Source organism: Homalodisca vitripennis, chromosome 2 (assembly GCF_021130785.1).
Source record: "Homalodisca vitripennis isolate AUS2020 chromosome 2, UT_GWSS_2.1, whole genome shotgun sequence".
Taxonomy (NCBI): domain Eukaryota; kingdom Metazoa; phylum Arthropoda; class Insecta; order Hemiptera; family Cicadellidae; genus Homalodisca; species Homalodisca vitripennis.
Window position 1 is genome coordinate 155049423 of NC_060208.1, and position 27713 is coordinate 155077135.

General features: G+C 29.8%; 1 protein-coding gene across 1 annotated transcript; it reads right to left on the reverse strand.

Annotated features, from left to right (window-relative positions):
- Positions 1 to 1882: 1882 nt before the first annotated feature.
- Positions 1883 to 27082, reverse strand: LOC124356353 (hemicentin-2-like). The gene is made up of 8 exons (XM_046807538.1): positions 26148 to 27082; positions 18376 to 18455; positions 11455 to 11607; positions 10553 to 10737; positions 9989 to 10150; positions 5111 to 5245; positions 4110 to 4323; positions 1883 to 2058 (listed from the first exon to the last, which is right to left on the reverse strand). The coding sequence occupies exons 2-8, from the start codon at positions 18452 to 18454 to the stop codon at positions 1946 to 1948; spliced, it is 1041 nt and encodes a 346-aa protein (XP_046663494.1). The 5' UTR covers position 18455; positions 26148 to 27082; the 3' UTR covers positions 1883 to 1945.
- Positions 27083 to 27713: the final 631 nt, after the last annotated feature.

The following is a 27713-nucleotide window of genomic DNA, read 5'->3' on the forward strand; positions in this document are numbered from 1 at the left end:
AAAAGCATTGCCATAACGCTGATCTCGCTTTGCTGCCAGGAGGATCATTCAGTTAATGCATAACACGTTCGTTACATCAAACCTGAGGTATTTGAAAATTGTTGTTACGGCCTATAAATCATTTAGGTCAAGTTTAAGTTATTTACCTAACACTAAGAGCTTCAAACTGTTCAGAAAGATGTTTAATAGATAACGTAATTCTGGTTTATTTGATTCTTGAATTCAATATTACTAGAACATAAAAATCGTGATTTTGTCAATATTTAATCAATATTGAATAGAATTCGGTAAGTATGTGATATTTGGTAACATTCTTTTCACGAAACTTACATTAAATCAAAAAGCATGTAAGTATCTGTTGTTAAAACTAATGCTACGAATTATATTCACTAGAACCTAGAAAAAAGCTTGCTCTCTAATGTTATCTTTCCAAGCTGTACAAGGCAATATGAAATAAATTAATAATTACTTTTTTTATGTAGCTATTAAATTTATGTGCTAATATTCACCTATACCAGTTTGTTTCAAATGCTCCTTCCCATTACCTATTTCTTTACATATCCCTACACTATCACTATACGAGTATGTTAATATTTTTGCCTGCCATATTAGGCTGTTATTGGAATGAATGAAACCAGTGTTTTTATAAGCGTTTAGTTGTAGTACATGCTTTCGATCTACTGTTTACAATTGATCACGATGTCACAAATGCGTTTTAAAATATATTGATCAGTTAAACATATATGAGAATTGTTGCTAGTTAATTTTTTCTTCATATCTGAGTTAGAAAAAGGTTTTTCTTAAGAGGAAACAAAAAAGTCGTTAAAATAAACAAAATTCAAATTGAATAATAGATGGTTTTAATAGATATGTTTTAAAATTATATAAAGAATTGTAAATCCGTAAGAATTATCTTTTCTGGACAGGATAATAAATGGTCAGATAGACATCAGTTAAGAGGTTGAAGACCATAAGAACACTTGCTTAACTAAAGGTGAGTTAAAAAAAAGTCATAATTATTTTTATATCCGTACTCACAAAGCGTAAATGTGCTAACAATTTTATTATATCTAAATGTTTCAATATGGTTCCAAAAGAAGAATAATGATATTATGAAATGAGTTGTGATCTATGAAATCCTGCTCAGTTTTAACAAATGTATTTATATTATGTAAGACAACTCCACCTTTCTTTATAAAACAAAAATCATCTAATTCCAATGTAGATGATCCAAGATAGCTGACGGTTATATTCACTTAATCAAACCAAAGTACTTGCTCCTTCACAATTATCCGTGGTAGTCTGGAGTAAAGTCGATAAAATAAAGAGTTACCACTTAAACACAGCCTTTATAAAACATATCGATGTAATTAATAATACATTTATATTAATAATTACATCATCAATAATATCAATATGTACTCGGAATTATTGATATATACTATATCTATAATTACTCGGGAGTGCCGATGGCCAAGCGGTCATTGGATTTTGGGTCTGAGTTAGAGATAGCGCAGGTTCAAATCTTGTCTGTGACTGAAGCACTTTTTATCAGTACAATCGACCTTGTACTGTATCGTCTCTCCCCCTTATTCTGTTTGATAAAATGGTCGCACAGGTCAGTAGCCCATGAGGGCGTACAGAATAAGGATTAAAAGGGGATCGGCCTTTCCTTTTTGAAAAAAGAACTATTATAATAGTTTTCATTTCCTTCAATAAAAGATTTGACATGGCCATTTGAAGATACAAATTTCAGTAAAAAACTAAATAAAAACTTAAATGCATCTTTTGGTAAGGGCAAAAAATAAAATGTACTCAGCTGTTATTTTCACACATTATTTGGATTTAAATAGTCAAAGAGGTAAATGAGATATACATTGAGTATTGTAAAAGACATATATTTACAATATGATACAAAAGCATTGATGTTTTTCGAATAAAGACACTACGTGTTTGAGCCAGTCATCAGACAGACTGCCAACAACAGCAGCTCCCAGGTATGTGGAACGGTGGTGATGGCGCCGTTCTGTCTTTGAATTGCCGCTGTATTCTCCCCCTCTATAATACAAAATTATATTAAAATGTTCGTACTTAAAAGGTTTGTAAAATGTTTTAGTAGGACTAGTTTTTACCTATTAAGAAGGCAAAGACAAGTAATTAGTAAACTTCTTCTTAGCAAAATATCTAAATTAAACTTTTTAATTAAATAAAATTTATATTTGGTACTTTATTCATCTTCTTCTCGGATTTTTTGAAGCTATTTGGAGTTAGCTGGTGGAGTAACATACAGTTTTTTGTTACGCAAAAACCTGCATTGCTATAAATGTAACTTATTTAAGACCTTAATGATTCTCAAGCCTTCAGATGTGAAATCTGAAAAAAATGTTACACAATATTATTCTCATTAATAGTATAAATAAAATTAAAAGTTAATATTATGAATAAATTATATATATATATATATTTATATATATATAAATATATAAATTATCATTTTATAATTTATATAATTATATAAATTATATTTATAATATAATAAATATATTATATGCATGTATATATATATATATATATATATATATATATAATGAAATAAAAAAGAAAAGTCATTTTTCAACGTATACTTAAATTATTATGTTATACGTGATTGGAGCAATAATTTACATGTGATACGCATAGTCATTTTAGCTCATTTTACGTTTGGTGATTTCTATTTCTTAATCCATTTAAATTTTACCCTTTACACTACTTTAGAATGTTATCTACGATTAAATTTCTCTTTATTTTATTATTTGTCTATTTATAACCACAGTACTTCAATTTATCCAAAATAAAATTACAAGCGCCAGTGGTAGATCCCTTTTTATCCCAAGTAGGTTTAAGCTCTACATATGTATATGTTTTCTTATGCGGTACAATAAGGCAAATTCAAATTTGACTTCGCAAATACATTAGACTAGTTAAATTTCAACGGCTTAAAGTAAGTATTAGTTAGAAAGTATTCATCTTATTTCTGCGTGTTTACATAACTTTTATTTCTTTTTACATGTTAAACAATACTATAGCACTGGAAATATCTTACCCAAATTAAACTGGGAGAGCTGTCTCTGAACAAAGTAGGTTCAGAGTCATATAAAGAATTTGTATACATTATCTTTAGAGGGAAATTAAAGCAACCCTAAAATATGGCTACGTAAATATATTATGACTGGAAGTGAATTTAAACGGCGGTAAGTACATAGTTATAACCGATGTAGGCTTCTAAGTCCTGTACATGTGCACATATGTTTATCGTCGAAACAAAAAAACCATGAACTGAAAGTATCTTAGACTGTAAATATAAGAATATAAAGACCCAATTCTATATTTCCTTGATAGAGACAACAAGGAAACTCAGCTGTGGAGTCGGTAAATACAATTCATTCGAACTGGAATTGTCTTTATGAGCTCATAACTTGAAAAAATCTGTTATTTAACATTATTTAACAGATCGTCTTAACCATGAAAATTTTAATCACATTTGCTTGATGAATGCATACTTTAGTTTAAAATTATTATATATACATCATATTACACCATAAATGCTTTATTCAAGTAGGCTAAAAACTTTCATTTACATTTTTCGTGCGATGTGACGGATAACAGCTACGTAGTGGATAACCATTATTTACTAATAATCATTAAGTATGTTTATTTAATTTGATATGCAAATTGTGTCATAATTGTTATAGTTAATATTTGTAGTCAATAAGACAAAACTGTTTCAAAAATCTTTGTCCAAGAAATAGAAATAATATTGGAAATGAGTTGATATTACTCACTGGAACCAGTTTTATTCCAGGTTGTTTATTTATATTGTATAGCAATTCAAAACATATGTTTCATTGAAATCAGCTGTTCTCACAACTGCAACGATGAGGATGTCATATAACTCGGTTATTGTTGAAAAATTACATCTTAGTGTAAAATTTGGCAAATTATAACTCTCATCAATACAAGTTAATGGTTATGTAAAGATCTTTGTTCGTAATAAATGAAATGTAACCAGTAAACAATAATAAACTTTATAGCATAACATACAATCTTAAATAGGTAAAAATAGACTGTACCTTTCGTAACAAAGACGTATATGGTGTCAGGGTCCGTATTAGGAGCTCGGCAAGTGTAGTTCCCAGTATCAGAGTGAGAAGCCCGGTTCACAATAAGTCTACTGTGTGTCTTTGGGCCAGGCTCTGTACTCACTGTGACACCACCTCTCGTGGATTCGTAGTTTACCATCTTATCATTGTGATACCAAAACACGTATTGAGGAGGCGAGGGGCTCTGAAACACCGATATAGAATTATTATAACTTTGAGTAATAAGTGTTAGGACCTACAATCTGTTCTCGTTGAACAGTAAAATATAGTTTAAAAAGTTTAATATATTTTATAAACATAATTGTAAAGAAAATTGACTATAATTGGATAGAGTATTTAAAGCCGAAATATATTATTCTTCAAAGCTGAAAGAAGTTAAATTAAAATATTCTTTCATCTCTCTTAACATACAACAAAATAATATTATTATGTACAATAAATATTTATCCAAATTTTTTAAATTACTTGTTTACTAATAATATTTTACTGAAAACCAATCGTACAGTATGACTACGGAAATGTTTAAGACTACGCTTCATTAATCAGTTTGTATTGTTGAAGCCCCTGAAATTACATTATTACCTCCTTCCATATAAAATTCAATATGCACATAACAAGTTAACAAAATATAAATTAATCTATAGTATCTTTATAACTGAATATGTAAATTAATGATTGGGTACATTCTACAGGCAATAGCCGTAAAAGTACTTACATTTCATGTTTTCTAGGTCCCAAACATATTTTAAGAGAAGAAGAAATTATAGATTGAAGAGAAGCAAGACATTAAAAATGCGTTTCTGGTAAAAATGTAGTTTTGAATACTCCAATTTTAATGTCATTTATCATTATGATTCCACTATGTTCACTTATATAAAAAGGCATAACAAATCCAGAATAACAGATAATTCAGTTATAAAATGGTCAGAGTATCTATTATACGTCGAGCTACTAGCAGATCTATGTCTCACATTTTCTATAATACAAACGAGACTGATGGTGCTCCCCTCGCCGATGTGGTACTCTCCACTTCCCAGAATAAAGGCAGTGGGTACGATCACATGAAGGTTGTAGTAATGTGATAGGATACCGGAACTCGTTGCTACCTGAAAACAGCGATGTAGACGTTAAAACAATAAAACACAAAAGTATATGTAATATTATATATACTCTGAGTCTCGGTAGCGCAGTTAATTGTGATATTATTTTGATTCATTAATACTATGTATAATATTAGGTCATTTTTGAGTGAACTTTACCGTTAAATAACATTCAATGAAAACTATTTCAGATAAAGACTTCTATACAGATGCAGTGAAACCGGGGCTAAATATCTAGTTGTTGACATCCCTCTACTATCACAAACTAAACATTATAACTATTCACCCATCTTTATAAATATCTCAAATGTTCTTTTTGCTTTACTGCTTTGCCGCTCATAGAAAGCAATATTGATTCTCAGATTTAAGTAAGACATAGGTTTTTACTGCACACAGTTTAGTAACTCCATTTAGAAATGCCATGAAGAGTTGAAATAACTTGTTAAAATTTGTTAAATCCTTTCGTTGTATCGGTTTGTAAATGGATGCTTTTTTCAAGAAGCTAACAGGGCGTTCTCAATAGCATTACTTTCTCTGCTTGTACGTCTGTCTGTGCTTTATTCTTATAAAAATGTATCAAGAGACTCTAAATTACAACATGAATGATTTCTATTGATCTATTAAAACGAAAGGGCAGTAATGTTTTACTAATAAGTTCAAATAGCTATGTGCCTTAGTTGGTATTCGACGCACGTATCACAACGCACATGTGGTCAGAACGAACCGGGAAACAGGCGCACATAATAGCTCCCGAGCTTCTACTTTATGATTTTTTCAGTAGTCTTTCTGTCTGTTATTTCAATAATCAGTTGTATCATCGTAGAATTAAATTACAGGATAATAAATAATATAGTACATTTAAAACAAATGCGGTGACTTGAATGACACACACACACACACACACACACACACACACACACACACACACACACACATATTATAAAAAGAACCACATTCAGATTTATATTTTAAGCGTAAAAGTAATTTTTACGATCAAATTTATTACGCATTATTTTAAACTATTATTAATAAAACAAAGTAAAATTAAATTTTAATTTTATATAATCAAAAAATTATATAAGATAAAAGGTTATTTAATACATGTAATAACGAAACGTAATTTATGCAGTATAAATTTATGAACTTTCTTTGCAAATGTTCATAATACGATTCTGATTCTTTTGTTGACTTGATATTACTCGTAACTTCGATTTTGTTTCTGGATCTCATCTCAATGCTCCCATAGGTCAACTTATCAATTAGACCAAGTTCATTGTTTGTTTCAATCAGATTGCTCATGAATTGTAACAATTTTCATTTAAAACAATACTTCTCCAAATATGTCTTACATGTAGCCTATTTAAAGACATCCGATAGCTTGCAATCTCTGCATTTATTTAGGTATTCTGATATAATACATTCCAAAAGAAGTACATTGTAAGTGTGGTGGTGTAGAACCATTTATTTTCTATGACATATATAATAGTCTTATCATTATAATTTTGGCAAACTTACAAAACTCCATTTATAAAAAGAGACTAAATACAAAACAAACCAAAAAAGCACAATTCGTATTAACAAACTGACATCGGGATTGAAGTTCTTGTCATAACTTGAACATTTATGAATGAATGCTATCATTCCATTAAAATATCAACATTTTATGATTCTTTAATGTTATATTTATTCACCCAATTAAGTTAATGTTATCCTTTTAGTGTTTATACTTTTGTTAGTAGTCTAACAATCTCATACAATGCACAAGTAAAATTTACTAAATGTGCAAAGGTTATTTAGACATAAAAATCAGAGATTAGATAAAATACATATGTAATTTCATTTAAATTTGATTTTTAAATAGCTATGGAGATATATCGGTAACTAAAATTCCTTAGATAGATAATTACATAGTTATTTTATTAAACTCACTTCATTTTAAACTATTACATGCTCATTGTCTTTGGAGTTCTTAGCTAAATAATATGAAATTGTTATAGAATTAGTAACACTGATAGAATTAATTATTATTATATTATTGAATGTTTTAATTATTATTATGACTACTGACACTACAAATTTAACATAATAAAGAGAATAATTCATGAGCTCTAAAATGTACGTGATATCACTCCTTGTTACTTTTAATAAGTAATTTTGTTTACAAAATGTCAAAGATGGTATAATATGAAAATATATATCTAAGGGAATGTCACTAAGTATTACTGATAGCGGTATTTAGCATGTTTTGTGATTTTATATCGTAGTAATTTACAAATAAATTAATTAATTTATAATTAAATTATGTTCACTAATAAATTTTATTTAAACACTGTACATTTCAATTCACATGTAAAACTACAAAGTAAACATATAATGCATTAATCGGTGAAGTGTCAGCGAACCTAATCGTTCGTGAGGCTGGTATATTTATACTTTATACTATAGTATATGTGTTAGAGCATTATACATTTTAATGATATCTTTTGCCCTAAAGAGCAATTATATCTAACAGTTCAGAACAAAATTATCTACATGAGTTTATATGTGATAGGCATGTTACTATTCAAATTACCATTTTATGTACAAAAAACGATTAATCTATGAAAATATCTACCTAATACTATAATAAGCATGTAAGCTATTATAAATGACAAACAACTATAATAAATCATAATCAGACCTCTAGTGTTGAAAAGGACGTAACTAAACCAAATACAAAATTAATATGATTTAGTTTGTTACCATGTTTTACAATATATAGACTCCATGAAAAAATACTGTAAAGAGTCAATGCCAAAGTCAAAAGCCGAACAAACAAGAATTTAACATTAGGAAGTGATATTAAATTATTCCCGCACTCTGCCAATTATTGTTAAAGACGCAATTATTGGAAAGTTGTCGGATCTCTTTGAAAATTACACACTCATTATAATTTATACTGGTTACAAATAACACATAAGGTCTTATAATGCTTCCTTTTGACCCAAAACACTTAGACATTACAAAGCTCGGCCTGATTCATGAAACTTCTAAACATTGCCAAGAAAACTGAGCTCTGTAAATCTGTTTTACCTCATACGATACAGCGATCATCACGTTTTTTTTAATTTAAGTTTTAAAATATAACCCCAAGGCTCGATAAAATGTCTCAAGTATTTAAGATTGTTCCTAATAAACTAAAATATATCAAGATGTTTTTAACTACAGTATCAAAAGTAACATAAGTACGATGAAGGGAATTCAGATTAGTGAAAATGTTGACATATTTCATACATAACCTAGTTTCACAAAAATGCCTTAGCAACTTAAGAAAAGAAATGAAAATGGACTTAGTTTCACACACTTTTCTTACTTAGTATATTGAAAACCATTTTAGACAGCTTACAACTCTTCAGATATCGTAAAAACTAGAAGAAAACCGTACACAATACAAAGTACTTTCGTTCTACGTAGATATTACAAATCTTTTCAGTTTTAATCCAACAGTATTGAAGTTTTGAATTTATCATCAACCCCCTGTTGACCTATTAGATTTTGTGGAGAGGCTGGCATTTTATGCTTCATATTAAGATATTAGGAAATAATTTTCCAAAGTTTCATACATCACCAAAGTACTTACAGTAGTCCATTTCAGTAAAATAGACTAAACTTTTAACTAAATTCTGATTAATAATATTTCTACGACTACCTAGAGATTGTAAAGGGATCCAATGAACTATTAGATATCCTAAAAACGTATCGAGTTTTTTTACTCATTTATCGTAGCATCCAATAAATACAGCTATTTTAATACGATGCGTTTTTTACACAGATGTGCTAGTCTTTTTGTGTCCGTACCATCTGTAAAGATACGTGGAGCAATGATAAAACAAATTAGTTTTTCTATTGTGCATTCTACTACATTAATAAGAAGACCAGAATAATTTTAATGAGGCAATAATTTAAGTTGTATGAATTTTGTAAACGGAACTACAGATATTTCATACAGGTTATTTATTATTTTAGATTTTTATAGCCGGGTTGTAATTCTGTATTACTTTACGCTAAGCCAAATCTCATAGAGTCACAATGCCATTATCGAACTCAGTGTATCTAAACGGTGTCTTCATACATGATTTAATGTCTGTTAATAATTTCATTTCGATATATTATTCGAATACTCAGACAGATATATCGAAAAAAAATATTTCAGACCACTCGAGTTATAATCTTCACCAACGTTCCGCTAATGATATATTTTTTTTCCGTCACAAACTCTATATTATCGTGTATTAACTATTTATACGAAAATTAGATACACTATATAAAATTAGAATTAAAATCATTTATACCTCGAACTTAGTCAACAAAACATGAATGAAGCACGATTCCGTCACTATTTATAAAAACCGATAATTATTGTATCTGGAATGACATATAATTATAATAGCAGAAAATACATCACTATTACTATTATTGTTCGAGATGGCCACGCACACACAAATAAAGTAATTCATGGTAGAGTATTAAAGGCACTTTTTTGTAAATAAAGAACAATATCAATAGTAGAATAACATTTCAAAATATTATAATGTCATACGATAAATACTTTCTTAGATATAGGCGCATTGTATGTATTTCAATTACAAGAGTATTAAATATTTATAGTCGTCAGTCATGAGTTAGTAATTTTTGACTTAAGCATTGTTTATATTGTTTGACAATTAAAATTGTTACTTTCATCTAAGTTGAGATTTACTCGATACTCACCTGACACTCGTATGTCCCATTGTCACGTCTCTGAACGAACTTTATCTGTAGGTCCCAATCTATAGTGTTTTCAGCGTGAATGACCTGGAATCGTTCGTCATTTGTGTATGTCATTGGTCCAGAACTAAGTATGTGCCAATCTCTCCGTCTGACCCAAGAAACCTGAATGTAAAATAACATGTTAGTCATAAAATGATACTTTTGTATAGTTGGAACGTAACTGTATAAATTCATTGGTTACGTGTTTAAATTGAAGAATAAAGGCATACCAAATTTTAATCATGTCTGTATATAAATATATACATTTTATTAATGAAAAAAATGTACACTATGAATTGTGCTACAGATTACATATTCCAATAGTATAGAAGTTTCTTATTAGAATAAAAAAAAAATATTTTCTAAAATTACAGGTTTAAAAATGCTGGAGTGAAACATAAAATTATTAAAAACCCCTCAAGGTTTTGAACCAAATTACGCAATCGATAAGGTATGTTAGGTACATTTAAAAGCACTGACACAGCATAACAATATGTAAATCAGTAGCTTAACTTTAATCCTCACCCTTAAGTCCTTAGCGTTGTGAACTCTGCAGTAGAGCGTAGCTGTGCCTCCTAGCTGCACAGAAACATTGGTTGTAGGGCTGGAGTCGAACATAGGTAGATCGGGAGGATGAGGGATTGGAGACCCTTGGGGGTCGTTAACATCAATACTCTGAGGTACGAGGTCAAATTTGAGCCCAGGACTGTCTGTAGAACATCACATGTTGACAGTAGAGTATTAGAATTTAAAAATCACCTCGTGAAAAATCTTGTTACATTTTATAATATGAGATATGACGTTCAAAGGTAAACAGCGCAATGTAAAAGGTAAATTACATGTACATTGTCGTTTTATGTTACATATAATTGTACTACTCAGTATGTTATGTTTGTATTAATATACTAAACCCAGTGTGGGCGTTTTATATTAACAATTTTACCTGTAACACGCAATTATATGCATTTAAATAAGGACAGATTTTCATTAAACGTATTAACATATTACGCTTATCTTTAAACAAAGCTCAGTTCATTATTGAAGTTTTCAGTTATTTATTACCTGGATGATAAACGTGATCAATACTGAGTTTATCTAATATGCATTATTGATTATTAGATTAATAGATGATGACATATTGTTTGACCAAGACATCACTTGGTAATTCTATATTAGTTAGCGTGATTTCAGAAAGAATAATTGCATTTCCATTAAAATAGGATTTGAAATTATCCATTTGTTTGATTCCTATTTTTATATATGTTTTTGAATGATTTCACATGCGACAAAAGTATATAATTCCTGAAAATATTATTCTACAAAATAACATGTATACTGTATATATGTATTTTAAAGATATCATAATTATGACTTATATGGTTTTGTCATTATTTTATTACTTACAATAAAATAATTCATTTACTTACCTAACAGCCTGGAATGGTCAAAATCCTCGTACTTGGAGATATCAGAGCTATCGTTGTATGACCAGAAGCCGGAGAGGTCTTGCAGGGATTTCTCCTCAGTATCCAAGAACAGTGAAGAGAGGTTGAATGGTTCCGCCTTCATGAACAATTCACCTGTGACATGAAACCTAGATTTGAAGAATCTTTTATAGGGATCTCTTAATTATATAGAAATGAAATATATATATATATATATATATATATATATATATATATATATATATATATATATATATATATATATATATATAATATTTATTTTCTTAATTGAAAAAGATTCTACCAAACGAACTAATAGCATGCAATTGAATTATGCTACACACACTTGAGGCAACTTGCTCCAAATGTTTACTAGGACGCCAATATTAACTATTTTGGTTCTATCATCGCTAACCCCCTATTGTATATGAAATATGATTCTTGAAATAAAGATAAGCAAATTTACTTCAAATAAATTAGTAAAACATTGTTAAGGTAGTTTATATTTTAAATGTACCTGTTGCATTATGATGCTCCAACACCACTACTAAACACTGTGTCGATGCAGTACTATGATAGAAGGAATAATTTTAAGGTAACATATGAATAAACAATGATCTTTATTACTAGTGGATTTAAAATATTTTTCTTGAGTACAAAGCTTTGAGATAAAGAGTTGAAGTACAGTCATATTAATATTTGATAAACTGTGTCTTTCTAAACCATTAAGGACAATAATACATTATTTTAATAGAAAAAAATACTTTTATGTGTAACTAAATTTACAATTAATTATAATTGAAAAGATATAGACTTTATTTATATAATCAGTACAAACATTGAAGGTTTGTGTGATTGCGAATCATATTTTACTACCTAAACCAAAACACCTTGTTATTTTACATGTATAATGTGAAAATATTTTAATAAAGTTAAGTTAATTCATTATTTTAATGGCTATTATTTTACAAAAGCTAAAAATTAACAGTGATATTAATCTTTAATTGATCATAATACTTGACTGTCGTAATATAAAATATATTGTGTGCAACTTGTAATGTAATTAATATTGATAATATTTATATTTTATTACGATTTCCATCCATCCAAAGTTTAGTATGTAGATTTATATATAATACTCATTATATAATAAAAATTTGAATACACGTTGAAACAGATATTGACTTAGAAAGTAAGATAAACATACCTAATGCATCTGAATTTTGGCTTTAAATTAGTAAAAAAGTAAAAATTAATCGTTAAATTATAAGGTTATACTATTGGTATTTATTATTATGGTAATTATCATTTTCGGTTACGGTAGTGTTGATACCTATAAATATATTAAACACGTTTACGGTTTTTAACCACAAAACCCGTAAATGGAAAAGTCGACTGAGGCTAAGTGTTCGTGACACCAACGACAAAACGACCAGAGTGTGACCTACATATGGCGACACCACCGTACAGAAACCGGGATCTCGGTTTGTTTATTAATTGCTCCCAGATCCAAGAGTGGCGGCAAGGGTATTGTCGGTGGGGTGAGGCGCGATGCTCCCTGAATATAAAATGGAAGCTTTAAAGCTGGATAGAATACTACTTCAAGTCGCGCATTCTCTGCTGTTTACAGTATAGAACAACTAGTTGTTATGAATGATGTAGAAGGTGGAAAAGTAAAATATGTTAAGTTTTTCTAAACTTATTTAACAAATTACTAACCATAAAACACATTTAATAGGACATTGTTATTTGTAGATTAAACTGTCTGTAATTTCTGTTTTCAATCTCTAACACATTTCAAGTAATGTCTTTAACTTTTTAATAAATCTATATGCATGTGTGTATATCACAAACAAGTAAAGACATGACTTAAAAGGTAAAAAGAAGGAAATACAGAAATTAGAGACAGTTTTAACTATAAGTCACGAGCTTCAAACGTGGGTAATTATATGTACTAATAATTACGGAAGTAAATTAACATATGAAGGCTCGCTTCCTGTCGCCTTTCGGTCGAGTTAATACCCTCAATTCCGGTCGGTGTGGGATGAATTTTCAGACGGTAATTGCCAACCCTCTCCACCGAAGCTTTAATATTGTGCGTTGTAAGAGTTGTCGGATATTATTTTTAAGCTTTTCAAGCTTTTTATCCAAACATCGTTAGATTAATTAACATTATAATGTTACTTAGTTTTTTGTTAAATGTAAATCTGTTTTTAAGTTTAGAAAATTTACAAATACGTGGCCTACTCCTAAATAACATAAGGACATAATAAGAATTATTTTATTATATTACAGTTTCTACTGGGCCATAATTAAAAAAAATATTGTATTATAATGCCAGCGATCAAAATTGAAAACTAAACTATGATTGAATGTATTGCTCTGTATATGATATTGTAGTGAACATCGTTATAAGCTTAGCAGTATAACAAAAGGTAAAACACTGTTAGGAGGTAGTTTTTCAACACTATATTCATAAAATGGGAAGTTATGAAGTACATCTACGAAACATGAAGCAATAACATATCACGTCATAAATTCCATGCTCAATGAGTTATAGTTTAAAAAATACAAGTTATAATGTCAAGAAATAATTATAGCGAAAACAGTAGTTACTAAATTGAATATGCTTACGTCCTGATTAGGCATTTTAAGGATTAATGTAAACTCATATTTTTCACGGATCGGTGTTGTGGATAAGCTGTACCAACTACAAGCAGTCCTTTAGGATCTATCTAAAAATGAATTACAGACTCTTGTGGAGTACATCATTTAACAATTTCAGCTGTTCACTCTTCCAAGTTACTACGTGTTCGTAATAATTTAGTTAATTGTGTCTGAATTATCCTTTATCAGAAAACAAGCTCATATAAAACTTCAGGCATGAATAAAACCAAGCTGCTAAAAAAAATTATGCTGTATTTTTCTTCACCGGTACATCCGTCGAAAGTCTCCGAGATTCAACTGAAAATGCACTTAATATGCTCATTGGGTTATAGTTTATACAAATGTTACTTGGTTTCACGACCATTATGTAGTCCTGACGGATTTTGACATTTAATGAGGATGCTACAAATATTTAATGCACTAAAATCTGGTATTTCTCGTACATATCACGTAGTAAATTTACCTTAGTACTAAAATGTTTGTAGCTCGCGTTTTGTGGCGATAAATATTTACATTTTTTGGTTTTGAGGGCAATTCATGCGTATATTGCTTGCTACTGTCAGGCCTAAGCTGTATTTAAGGATAGCCAATGCAATAGAAAAATAACCCTTTTGACTTAGTAGAAGAAAGGGTAGATTTCATTTGAGGCCATACACAAATTTTACCAAGTTGTAAATGACCACTCACTGCCAGTGATTTATTGGTTACAAATGGCAAATAAATTCACAAAATTTATATATAAATATTTCTTCTATTTATATTACGTATCAAATAAGAACAATTGTTATGTTCTAAAATATTCCAAAACTTTTATATAAAGGTACTAGTTAACAATTTATTCGCCAGTTACCTGGAAGACATACATGATATATAATACTTAAAAACTAAAATTATCGCACAAACCTGATAATTAAAAATACTTTTTCGATATATATATGTTAGAATAATGGAAGTTTTGGATTCTAGGGTTCGTAATCTGAGTAAATATAAAAACCATCCAAAAACCACCAAATATTTATTAAACTGAATGCAATTTGAAATATTCTATAAAATCTACCGTATATATTTACATGTACATCTTACTGTACAAAAATAATTAATGATATCTATGAATATTACCAAAATTATAGGTCTAGCGGGAAAATGTTAGTTAGTAATTAGATTCCTGGAGAATATAGTTTTTCATACATTGTAAATGTATTGAAAATTATATAGTAATGTGTGAGTAAACAGCCAAGACACTTTATTATTCCATTCCTGACTACTTTATGTATTACAAAGATTTGTTGTCTCGTGTATATGTAGTAGCTGTGGACACCTAAATCTCAGGTAAAATTCCTTAAGGCTAACGAAGTGCTCGACTATTTCATAATTCTGTTTGGCAATGATGTATGTTAGAAAAAAACGAGTAGTGACATAAGAAAATAAATTTTCTTATCGCTTCTAAAGGGCAATTATTGTTTTAAAAATGGTTACATACATCGAAATCTATGGTAATAGTGTATAGAACCATATTAGTTATTCTAATCTGGTTGTATGCATGGTAATGTAGAACATAAATTATATTCCCTAGAAGATAAAATACGTAAAGTTTTCATGCGAAAGAGTTAAATAGTACGGTCTGACACTGAAGAAATGGTTCAGAGCACATGTTAATAATATAAGATATGAGTGGTAAACTATCCGTTACTTAGACAACGTATTATTAATAGTACATTTTCCACAGAGTCAGGAAAAGGATTACTGAACTCGTAATTTTGTATGAACACTGACAACTGGATTCCTTCAGCTCATTTTGCAAGGTTAAAACTTTTTTCCGCTGTACGGATTTTAAACTTGCCTAGCTCTATTTACTGGTTGTTATTAATGAGTTGAGCCTATTTTTCATACTGTAGATATATAAATGGTTTTTTTTCTCCTCAGCACGAAGAAAGTTAATAATAATATTTTTTAGTGCGTAAAGCAATTACAATATTGCACGGAAAGCGTCAACGTAACTAGTAATATAAAATCTACACGAGATAAATTTTAAGGATACTTGTCAAGGTAAAAATAGGTACAATTCAATACAATACTTTTATATATCAGAACCAGGGGTTTCATAATTTTTCATTCCACCGACCCATAATGAAATCATCAGTCGAGTAAAATGCAAGTAAGTGCTTTAGTCAAGTTTTTAGCTTATTCCGTTGATTTTCTTTTTGCCTCCGGGGAATATATTTATTAATCCGACTCCAGTTTGTGATAGTAAGTGTTTCTAAGCTGTCGTGCTGTGCTGTTCCACTCGAAATATGCCCCTGCATCTAGTCACGTATTGGTGTACACCACTGTCGTGTACCAACTCCCATTTAAGTCAGCAGTACAGGGCGACCTTGAGCATATACAGGCAAGGAAAGGTCCACATTCAAAGCTCCCTTAAAGCATTTTTGCACGAATGTTTTGGGTTCAAATTTAAAAGAATTCTGACGGATTTGTTGAGATATGTAAATTCTTTCATCTGTATCTGGAACTGCTTCCCCACAATCTCAAGTCTCATGTTAAGTGTGGATGTATAAGACCTATCATTTAAGTAGATCATTTTTACTACATCCGCCAAACAAACTTTGGCAATATTGCGCAGAACATAAATTCCTGAGGCAATACTAGACCAAACGTATTCGGTCTAATCATCCCATGTTAGTCCCTGATCAACGTACATTCAAAGTAACTTAATTAATTCTGCTTCTTCTAGTAAGACGCCATCCACAATCAACGCAGCTCGAATTTCTTGCTCTTGTTGCTTCAAAATCTAAAGGTTCATGCCGTTTGATTTGAACAGATTCTTTTCGAATTGAGTCTAGAGGATTTTTCGATGCATGAATTAAATTCAATGAATGACTCCACTAAAGTTGGCATTTTGATTTTGATCAGATTCAGAGAGTCGTATAATCATCATACTAATTTTGTTTCCTTTCTCGATCTGTGAGTTAAATTTTTTTAACTAAATTAATAAAGGACAGTTTCTAATATTGATCGCTGTAGGACGCCCTAGCGCATCTTAATTTAGCCTCAAAATGCACTCGATTTCTGCTCGCACTGCTCTCTATATTTTAAATAAGACGAAATGCAATCATGTGGAAGACCCAGATACCATTTTTCCCCAGCTGGTTCAACAGTGTCTTATGATGCACGGAATAAAAAGCTTTAGAGGGGTCGAGGAATACGCTTAGTACTTTCTATCTATCGTTTTTCTAGGCCCTCGATAACGTTGTGAATAAGGCTTCTTACGGCATCATTTGCAGACTTGTATTTTTCTGAAACCGATCTGTTCTGTTTGGAGCAGATAAATCTGTATTTATCCATACATTTTTAAAATTGAGAAAAACTTTTTTTTATTTTACTAAAAAAGGGTGGATTAAAATTGAAGGACAGTTGTTCGAAATGCAAGGATTGTCCATTTTGAAGATTGCCATTGAAAAGATGCCTTAAGCAAATCACAGATTCATAAGTCGGGTGATTGATGCCAAGAGGTATTTAAATCACCCCTACCACATAGACATGCCATTGATGTCACTGGATTTGTTTTTCAAATCTAACACGATGCGGGCCACCACAACCTTACTTACTGGAAAAAGGACCATAGACGAGACCTATCTCGTAAATGGATCATCAAAAGGGCTAAAACATGAATCTTATGGTTCAGTCACAGTAGAAAAAGATTTTTTACATTCACTAGCTAGTACTTCAGTCGCAATATCAATTATTTATTTCTTTTTCATGTACCAGAGTTGAGAAAATTTGGAAAAACCTGCCTCTCTTGCGCTGTCATTTTAACGTCCCATGCTCTTTTTTTTTAAGAATTTTCTGATTGTCTCAATTTGGTTTCGACATCTAGTGCCTTAGCTTTTTTCGAATTGCTCGTTTTTTTTTTCTTGACATAAATTGGACAAAACCCAAGACTTTTTCTTTAGTTGAAAATATTCTGAATAATACAGGTATCTATTCTTCTTTGAAAATTTTCTTTGGTATTTTTGAATGAACAAGTGACAATGATAAACTACTGGTTTTAACAACGCATTGAAGGCCTCCTCCACTCAATATAAAGATTCAAGGAATAACAAACATTAATAAAGGATTAACAAAATTATAACATTGGTTTCCTTCAATACATAAGTTTCTATTTGCCTACGATGAAACTTCGTAGGTTTTATAAAGAGACTTATAAATAAGATAATTTTGAGTATTTATTAATATTACCTGACTTAGATTTTATACACAGGACAGTGCAGACAACACAATGGACACCAGCCAGTAGCAACGCCTTACTCACACACATCCTGTAACACAACAGATTTTTCATTGTGCAATATAATGTCACATGTAAGCTGCCTTTAACTATATTAAAGCCATAAACTTGTTTGTAAATATTTGATTTTTTATAGTAATTTATGAACTTATTGCATGACATTTTTACTCCAAAATCAATTTGCGTGTTTCTTGTTAAAAGTGGGATATGTGTGCCAAGTTATGTAGTTTTATCTATGCCATGTATCTAGAGCCTCCTATCAACAGTTATAGCACATAAACAAACGGGTAGGCGGACGGACTGACAGAGGAACGGCCCTTTGCTTTTTTGACCCCTAAATAAATTTATTAGGGTTCATCTGTGTACGAAGATGAGCCTGTGTGCCGATTTTTCTATGCCGTGTTTACGCACAGATTGATTGACAAGGAAACGATTACAAAATTATGAGCAATACCGTTACTTATTTTCTTCTTTACTACATAACCTATTTGGAGGTAGAAGATAATTAAAATTTCAGCATCCCCTTTTCTTTATAAATAATAATTATTCACTCTTTATATTCCATAATGTTATTATTGTGGTTTATTTTAATATAAATCAGACCAGTTGTAATGTATTTAGCTATAAAGGACTTATCCCAGATTTAGAACATGTAACATTAATTAATTTATATTTTATATATATATATATATATATATATATATATATATATATATTACTTAGACATTGCGTTAGTCACATTTTAACTACTTTACATTTAATAATTAAAATGGATCTTTAAGACAGCGAAGAAAACTTTAAAATCCTTTTCCTCTGAAGCGTGCACTCTTTAGCACAGTGCCGCTCAGTACCTTCCTAGATTCTGCACATTGATTTGAAGGAGAAGTTTCATCATGATGTATTGTGTGTAGTTCTACCACTGTTAATACAGCTATCGAATAGCCCTATTTTATTAGTTTCGTTACAGCAACTAGCGGTATTTCAGACAAATTGTAGTAATAAAACATCTGTTGGACCGCTACTAGATCTCTATCTAGTAGCGCTCTAACAGACGTTTTATGATATTTGTTTCGGTATTTGTCCACTGATAGTGGTTTTGTTTACCATATTTTATTATTGACATGCATTTATAAGAACATTTTAATGGTTTTAAAATCTAAGAGTATAATCTCAAGGATTTTGTCAAGATTAAGACCTACTTGAAAATATAGTGTTGGACGTTCAGAGCATTTCGCAAAATTTAAAGGCACTATCCTAAACACATTTCATACAATTGCACAATATGTATGTAAAACACAAGCTTGTACATTAATCCAAAGAGACCGTTCGGATTACATTCCCTAGAATGTTTAAACCTTGCTAGAACAACAAATCTAATACAGTTACCTATATAACAAATGCTACTTAAAATAATAACTTTATTTCTTAAATATGTAGCTATCAAATTCGTCTATTAAATTATGATTGATCCTAATGTACCAAGACAAGTGATTTATTAAACTTTTGTATTTTATTATATTTAGAAAAGTATATATACGTGAAATATTCTAAACAAATTATTGCCTATGAATATAATGTAGACAATACAAAAATAGATAATTTGTTTGTATACTTATAAACAAGGTTTTATTTTAATTTCCTACCTACGTGTAAGTAAGGGAATAATCCAGTTATCCAAAAGACTGACTTCTTGGCCACGAAACCCGTAACTAAGTTGAAACGGAGTTCATGAATATTCGCCGTGTGATGTGAAGCGACAGCGATGCTTCTTCAGCGTAATTATGTTAGTTACAAATTGCTCAGTTGTAAACCCGTTTGCATCCTACGTGCACTATAGCATACATTAGTAATATATTAATTACAGACACTAAGGAGTAATTTATCAGAGACTAAAAACTTGTTCCTAAATCTCTTGACAATATTTATAATACAATATACCAAAAAAATTTCAAAATTATGTTATTTTTTCAATCTCAATGGCTTGTTCGTATTTGTTAAGAACCTCATAAATCCTTATAAATACGAGTGTTTGTTATATTGCTATATTTTATATTCGTATAATGACATGTAGTTTTGCATATATCACATACATTATACATACCATTATACATTATACATTATAAGTACCAGGCCGACAAATCTCTAGTATTCTACAGCCAAAACAAGGTCGCACAAAAACTTTTATCAGGTAATATATTTTATATGTCGATCACACATTATCATACCTGCTTTCAAAATATTAATATAATTACGCAGAAGTAAGACATTGTATTTTATGCATTACGTGTTAACGACCTGCCTCCGAAATAAGCACTATTATAGTTGTAATTATAATGCATAATCCATCTTGTTCGTTCCTGCTTTTAATTTAAAAAAAATCAGGAATGTTTAATAGTTTTACAAGATTAATTTCAAAACTATTGGATTTAATAAGTAGTTGAAATGGTTATTGTTAGTAAATAAAGAAGTTAAATGTAAAGAATGTCCTGTTTCACCAAGCGAGGTAAGGGCTTAGAAGCCTCCTCTGGCATTTCACCTGGGGCTAACAGCGATAACCGCTGTACCCGCTACCCTTTGCCACTGGCAATAAGTATCTTGCAATAAAGTAATAAAAGATGCCTACACAAACTCCAAAGGTTCAATATTAGTTTATACACATTTTTGTATTCTAATATAATTCTAAATAAACTAATATGTTCAGACTAGTTAAAACTCCAAAACCACTAAGTTTTATTTTATATAAGAATAAGGAAACAACTAGTTTGTGGAATGACAAGATTCTCTTAAACACTTCCACAATCGTTCAAATATAACATACACTCGCATTAAATAGTTTAACTAATACCATTAATTGTGATATCTGTTAGGGATGAATAAATATATTGCTTAAGAGTAGATCGAAATTTCAAATTCTTCCTACAATATCTAGAATAAATTCAGTAAATAAAATAGTGTGATAAATTTTACACTAATTATTGTATAGTATTTTACACTACTTTAATAATACATACTAATTATTACATGTGTAATAGCGGGTAACTTAGATATTATGATAATTATAGAGAAGAGGATCATTGGAATGATTATTTAATCTTATTCTATGCAAGTGTGGAGTTTTAATTCCGGACATTTGTGGAGATTCCGAAGTCGCCTTTTAACCATGGGCACCAGATTAAGAGAAAGCTTTTTAGCCTTAACCTAGCTTGGTAAAATAAGAAATTAGTCTACTATATTTTTTATTTTTGTATAGCTTAGAGCTAAACATTTAATCGCAAACTCCTCCATATATTGCTGCTTAAGTGAGAGGTGCTTAATTTTATAATTGCAATGTAAGATTTAGATCTTGTGAAGTAATGTATTCAGCACTTTAGGTGCTGGTGAGAATCTTGGAAAACATTACCATTCCATGTGTGGTGAGATGGCTGCCAGTAACTTATTGAGAGGTTTTTCATGTAGGTGACAAAAGTTACTCGAGGGACTTCCCACGTGTGAAAGGCTTCGATAAAGCTCAACCAATAAATCCTGTTACAGTATATATAATGTTGATTTTAAGGTACCTATCTAAGAATAGTTGTAAAAAATTAATTTTTATATCAAGACTGTACGAGAAATTAGAAAAAATGGTTTGTTTCTATTTCACTGTGACAATTAGATGATTAACAAGGTATATTAATTAAAATACAAAAATATCTACTTCAACCAAAATTAATGCATTTTAATCAAAAACCAAATAATATTTTCACAGAAAAATTAAAACTATTCCCTCAAGGTTAAATACAGATAACCATTAGTATAAAAGATAGTCATTGTTTAACATTTATTAAACGGTAAAGGGAGAGCACATCTGTGTAATGTGCCGACATTTGGCTTGAAGTGTTTGCTCGTTTTCCTGACTTTAAAGTTTAAAGGGTTTAATTAGCGTATTTTGATGTAGATGTTCTTAATAGCCTAGAGGAGAATACATTACCGGACGGCATTAAATCTATGACTTAAATAATAAAACACACACACACACACACACACACACACCTGCATATATATCTTAGCGTATAAGAATAAATATGTTACTTGCTCTACGATGTAGTTTATGTTCAGATGAGGATATAAGCAAGAATGAATAAATTGACAAATGAAGGCGCGTAAACTTAGTATCAAAATGGTATTGTACAGAGTAGAAACTATCAAGCAGACCGAGTCAACAAAATTAACATATCAATGTCACCTTTGGCTGTTCTTGATATTCGTTTACTTCAGATATTAGAACTTTATTATATTTACAAGTTACTTACCTCTGGCGGGATTTAAATGGAGTGTCTTGTAAATTTTAGATTATACCTCTAAACACACTTTTGTATTATTTCTTTTGTGTTTAAACAAGACTTGTACTTACTCTTAGTGTATCTCCTGTCTATCTGTGTAACTTAACTTGTTAAAATAAGATATATATATATATATATATATATATATATATATAAACTTTTTCGAAGGTGTTCATTGTTTTTTCTTTTATATCTTAAATATAATAAAATAAATGTAATTTCCTGGAGTGACAGTCTGCAAAAATTACTTTTTCAAACGATAATATTTGATACAAAATATTTCAGATATTCCATGGACGTCAGACCAAGTGTCGCGTAACTTGTTTAGTTAAACGTGCATGCGCACTGTAAAATCCACAAATTCATTTCATATTTTATATGTTTTGCAAATGGATAAGAGACCGGAAAATCATAAAGAAATATTTACATTCCCTCCGGCAGGCAAATATAAACTGAGTCAGTCTACTTATTAATAGCCTTCAATGACTCCCAGACAAATTCCTTGGTTGGACAGGCACTGTCATAAGTCACATGTATGTATAGATTCAAAATATGTCTCACACAAACTATAAAGTCAACTGAGATATCGTGCCAAATAATCAATTCACAACTGAAATATATTTCAAAGTAGTGTTCAACACAAACGTTCCTGTGAACTGAGAAGGGAAAACCATTATTAGATTAGTTTACAATAAAAATAAAAGCCACTTGTAGAAATTTCAAAAGAATATATTTGGTTGTTTCATATGTTTATTAAATCTGCTTCTTCTCCTTTCCACCATAATACCATTGTGAAAAATGTACTAATGCTTTGCCAAATCTCCAATTGAGTGTCAAGCGTCATTATCAAATTCAGTTGAAGATGGAACTTATATTGGCTACAGTTAACTTATTTCAACACATAAAACCAATATTTAATACTTTTTATTTTTGTTAGGCCTTTCAATAGCAAGGTCGTCAGACACATCAGAAAAAATTTATCTTTGTTGAATTATTTTATATTTTCTTGACTTATTTTACAGTGAGATGTATTCGTAATATACATGTATATACTGTTTATTTGTTTTAAAACTTAATTAAAAGTTAATAATCAGGTTCATGAAAAAAATATTCAATATTATATATTAAAATTTCAGCTAACGAGGCTTTGTGTATAAGGATCCGAAAACTAAAAGGAAAAACTTATATTTTTAACAGGAACATTTTACCATTATTTGATTGTAATTATATGTTTTTTCGTTCCGTGTATATTTGATTACGACTTGGCTTGGTATAGTATATAACTGTCCTTATGTCGCGTTCGTTATTTTTATTTAAATTGGTCACTTTTATTTTGTGACTATAAACATAGTTTTGTACACGGAGAAAAAATTTATCTCTCATAAATTCTTTTTATTTTCTTGACTTAATTTACAGTCAGGTTTACCATGTGGGCATTATTCATTGTCTTTAGTAGAAGAAAAATTATCCCATATCCCTTGAGCGTCACTTTCAAAAATTTAAGCTTGCTTCTTTCGTTCAATTAATCAGAATGAGAAGACAAGAGATTTCAAACCTAAAAGGAGTAAGACGAGAGTCTGGAATAGAAACACTTAAAACTTTAAACCTTTCTAGAGTAGTCACGCTTTTTATTACTCTCCACCTTTTGTCTATAAATTTTCATTGGTACATGATTGTTATCGTGCTCTTTAAAGAAATCAGTGATATATAGGCGGATAAAGATTACAGGCCTCTACTAAAAGTTTAACAAACTAATGTCTATTACACATTGTTTTATAGCTGTGTGTTGTATGAAACATATACAATAATGATTGAATCAATAATATTATTTTTTATATACTTCTAGTACTATTTTATAAATACATGAGAGAAAGATAATTTTTACCTTAATTTCAAATTGGAGAAAGATTTATAATTCATCGTGTAGCCTTTATTTTCATCATTACGTCATGGGACTTATTAAAACGTAAAATGTATTATATCTGACAATGATGGACAATGATTTATATATATATAGCTATCACGGAATCTATGGTGATTTAAAATTAAATTCAGCTTTAAGGACACATTTCAGGACGTTTAGTGTTTAAAAGCAAATTAATATTTCATTGCCTATGTCCATACTATGTCCACAGAATACAAATTGGCGAATATAAATCCATACTGTTTTATAAGAATCTAACGGTCTGTGTGTGTGCGTGTTATTCACAATCACGTAAAATTGGACTGGTTAGCGTATAGGCATAAACATATTTATAAAATTACATCGGATTACGCTCCACGGATCTATAAAGTTTAGAAAGCCCCCATTTTGGTCACTAAGATGATCCTGAGAATTGAAATGTGATTATTCTTCTCTGTCAATAGGACACACCGATACGCAACACTAGCTCTACATAATTTCCATAATATTTTATTAGAGTATACATAGCACTACGATATGTTGTTGTTATAAAATATTTATATTCTAGCTATTATAAAAAAATTTGTATTATTATTTATAGAATTTCTGATGGATGGTTAGGAATAAACCGGCGTCCACTAATTAGCGTTTTATAAACGACTCTTTTTGAAGCTTATTTATTATATATTTAATGTGAAGCTTAGTCTACAACAAGACTTTTACCGTTATATTACAACTAGATAATGATTTAATTAAGATTTCTTTCAACATCCCATCGTGGTTTTTATCATTCATTTTAAAGGTTTCTTGATTAACTCACAATTTTATTTTATTTACTACTATATGTGAAATGAATATTATGAATATAAACCCCATAACATATACCAAAATTTACGTAGAAAATATAAGTAAAACATTTAATCAAACTTCACTTTACAAGATAAAGAAGCTTCGCATTCGTTCGGTTCTTCGTAAAATTTTCACGATTCTGTTCTAAAGATAATATAGAACATTATAGACAAATATTTTATTAAACTTAAATTGTTAGGATTATTATTATATCCTTTGAGGTGTTTCAATCTTTATTCTGAATGTTATTCGAATTTGATTATTTATCAGCCAATTGAACTGAAGAAAAGAATATTCTGTGGATTGAACTAAATAGGAATTACACTCACCTGGACTGAGGAGTCAACGTTAAATAATAAACATTAAAAGTTATATTATACTAGTATAGCAAATATCGATTTATGTACATACATATTATTACAAAAACTTATCGTGATTTACATATATATATATATATATATATATATATATATATATATAAATTAGGGGCTTTAAATATACGATTTGCCTTTATTTACATGGACTGGAAAATTTAATAACTAAATTACTATCAAAACTCTGTAGTGAAATAAAAGTTTTTATGTTGATACAGACTTTTTTGAATTTATCAATGTTTATTTTAATAAAAATGTATGTAAACGTAAAAACTTACCTGTTTCAATGTAGATCCTTATAGTGTAGTTCACTTTTAAGTTGATTCACTTCTGATCAGTTTATCACCTCACAATGAAAAAAAGTTTGTGAGCGCATCCAGTGGATAAGAGGACTACGCTACATGTTACCCGATGCTCGCACAAGCTGCGACTGAGAAGCTGAGATCAACCCGTTACGATGCTGTCGCGCATGGCTGACTCGGCATGCTGGGTGGACTAGCATACTGCACAATCACTGACAGTAACCAACAATGTCAGATTCTGATTTAAACTAAATCTAATTCTGTTCGTATTAAACAAATTATTTTTCTAATACTACACAGAAACTCATTTTATAGCTACATACGAGTTATGTGAATATCATCGGAGGTGTTGAAAGATTGGAGCCATTATACTACTAACTTATACTAAACATATACTAAAATTAAATAAGCGTATTCGAAAGAAATAGGGTGTTGCCTTTAAGCTGTTATAGTGATGATTTTGTATTGCAAAACTTACATTTGTCAAGACGTATACATAAAGATGCATTCTTACATTAATGTTATATAGTACAATACATCCTACTAAACAATTTTCATTTTAACTTTATTAAATATGCGTATATTGCCCAATTATGAAAGAGTTTTTATGTAACTTTGCTATTAATATACTAATAAACTTAATGGTAAAATCATATTTATGTCTCAAAAGTACCATTAGTTTAAATTATCTACCAATAAAAAAATTGAGTTATTATAAATCGGAATGAGTCTGATATTTGACACGATAAAGCTAAGCTCTCATATTAAAACGTATTTGGCCATATACTGCTTTGTCATTAAATTGTAATAGTATTTTTATACCATCAATAAATTTAGCCTTACATTTCCATTTTAGTTTTTAGAAACGTTTGAGCGAAAAAGTACCCAGTATCCAGATTCCATTTTAGAGTGAGGCGATATGTGTGTGTATTTCCTGATTTGAAATTTCCACAGTTATATACAGTAAAATTGCATGATGAAAGGAAAAAATTATTCTTAACTTAATATTAACTTTGGGCATGAAATCGTGGTAAATTAAAATGAAGAAAACTGTAAACATTTAATATGTTATGTGTATTTGAAAAGTATAAAATGTTTTGATCTAAAATTTTCCTGGTATTGTAAAGTTTCATTATAAGTCTGTGAATCTGACAAAGTTTATATACAGTTAGGTTAAAAATCAAGAAATAATTTCTTTCTCACATCTCGGGTCTTTCCTTAATACTCATATCTTATTTTAAAATGTTTAGGTAAATTTTTTGTCTTGCTATGTTTAGAGATAATACCTTAACTAGATACGAGATAAGAAAATAAAGATATAAAATATATAAATAGAAATGAGAAAATATAAAATGTGATATAAACGTACTAGTATTAAATGTATATAATGAAAATTTACCGTTACAGGCCCTGCAGACCCTCTCTCTCACTCAATCACTCACTCACTCACTCACTCTTTCCCTTTGTTTATAATGAATTCACTCAAGGCTTCTACTTAAATAATAATTTTTTTCAGTGAACGAGAGTCTTACATAAGATTGA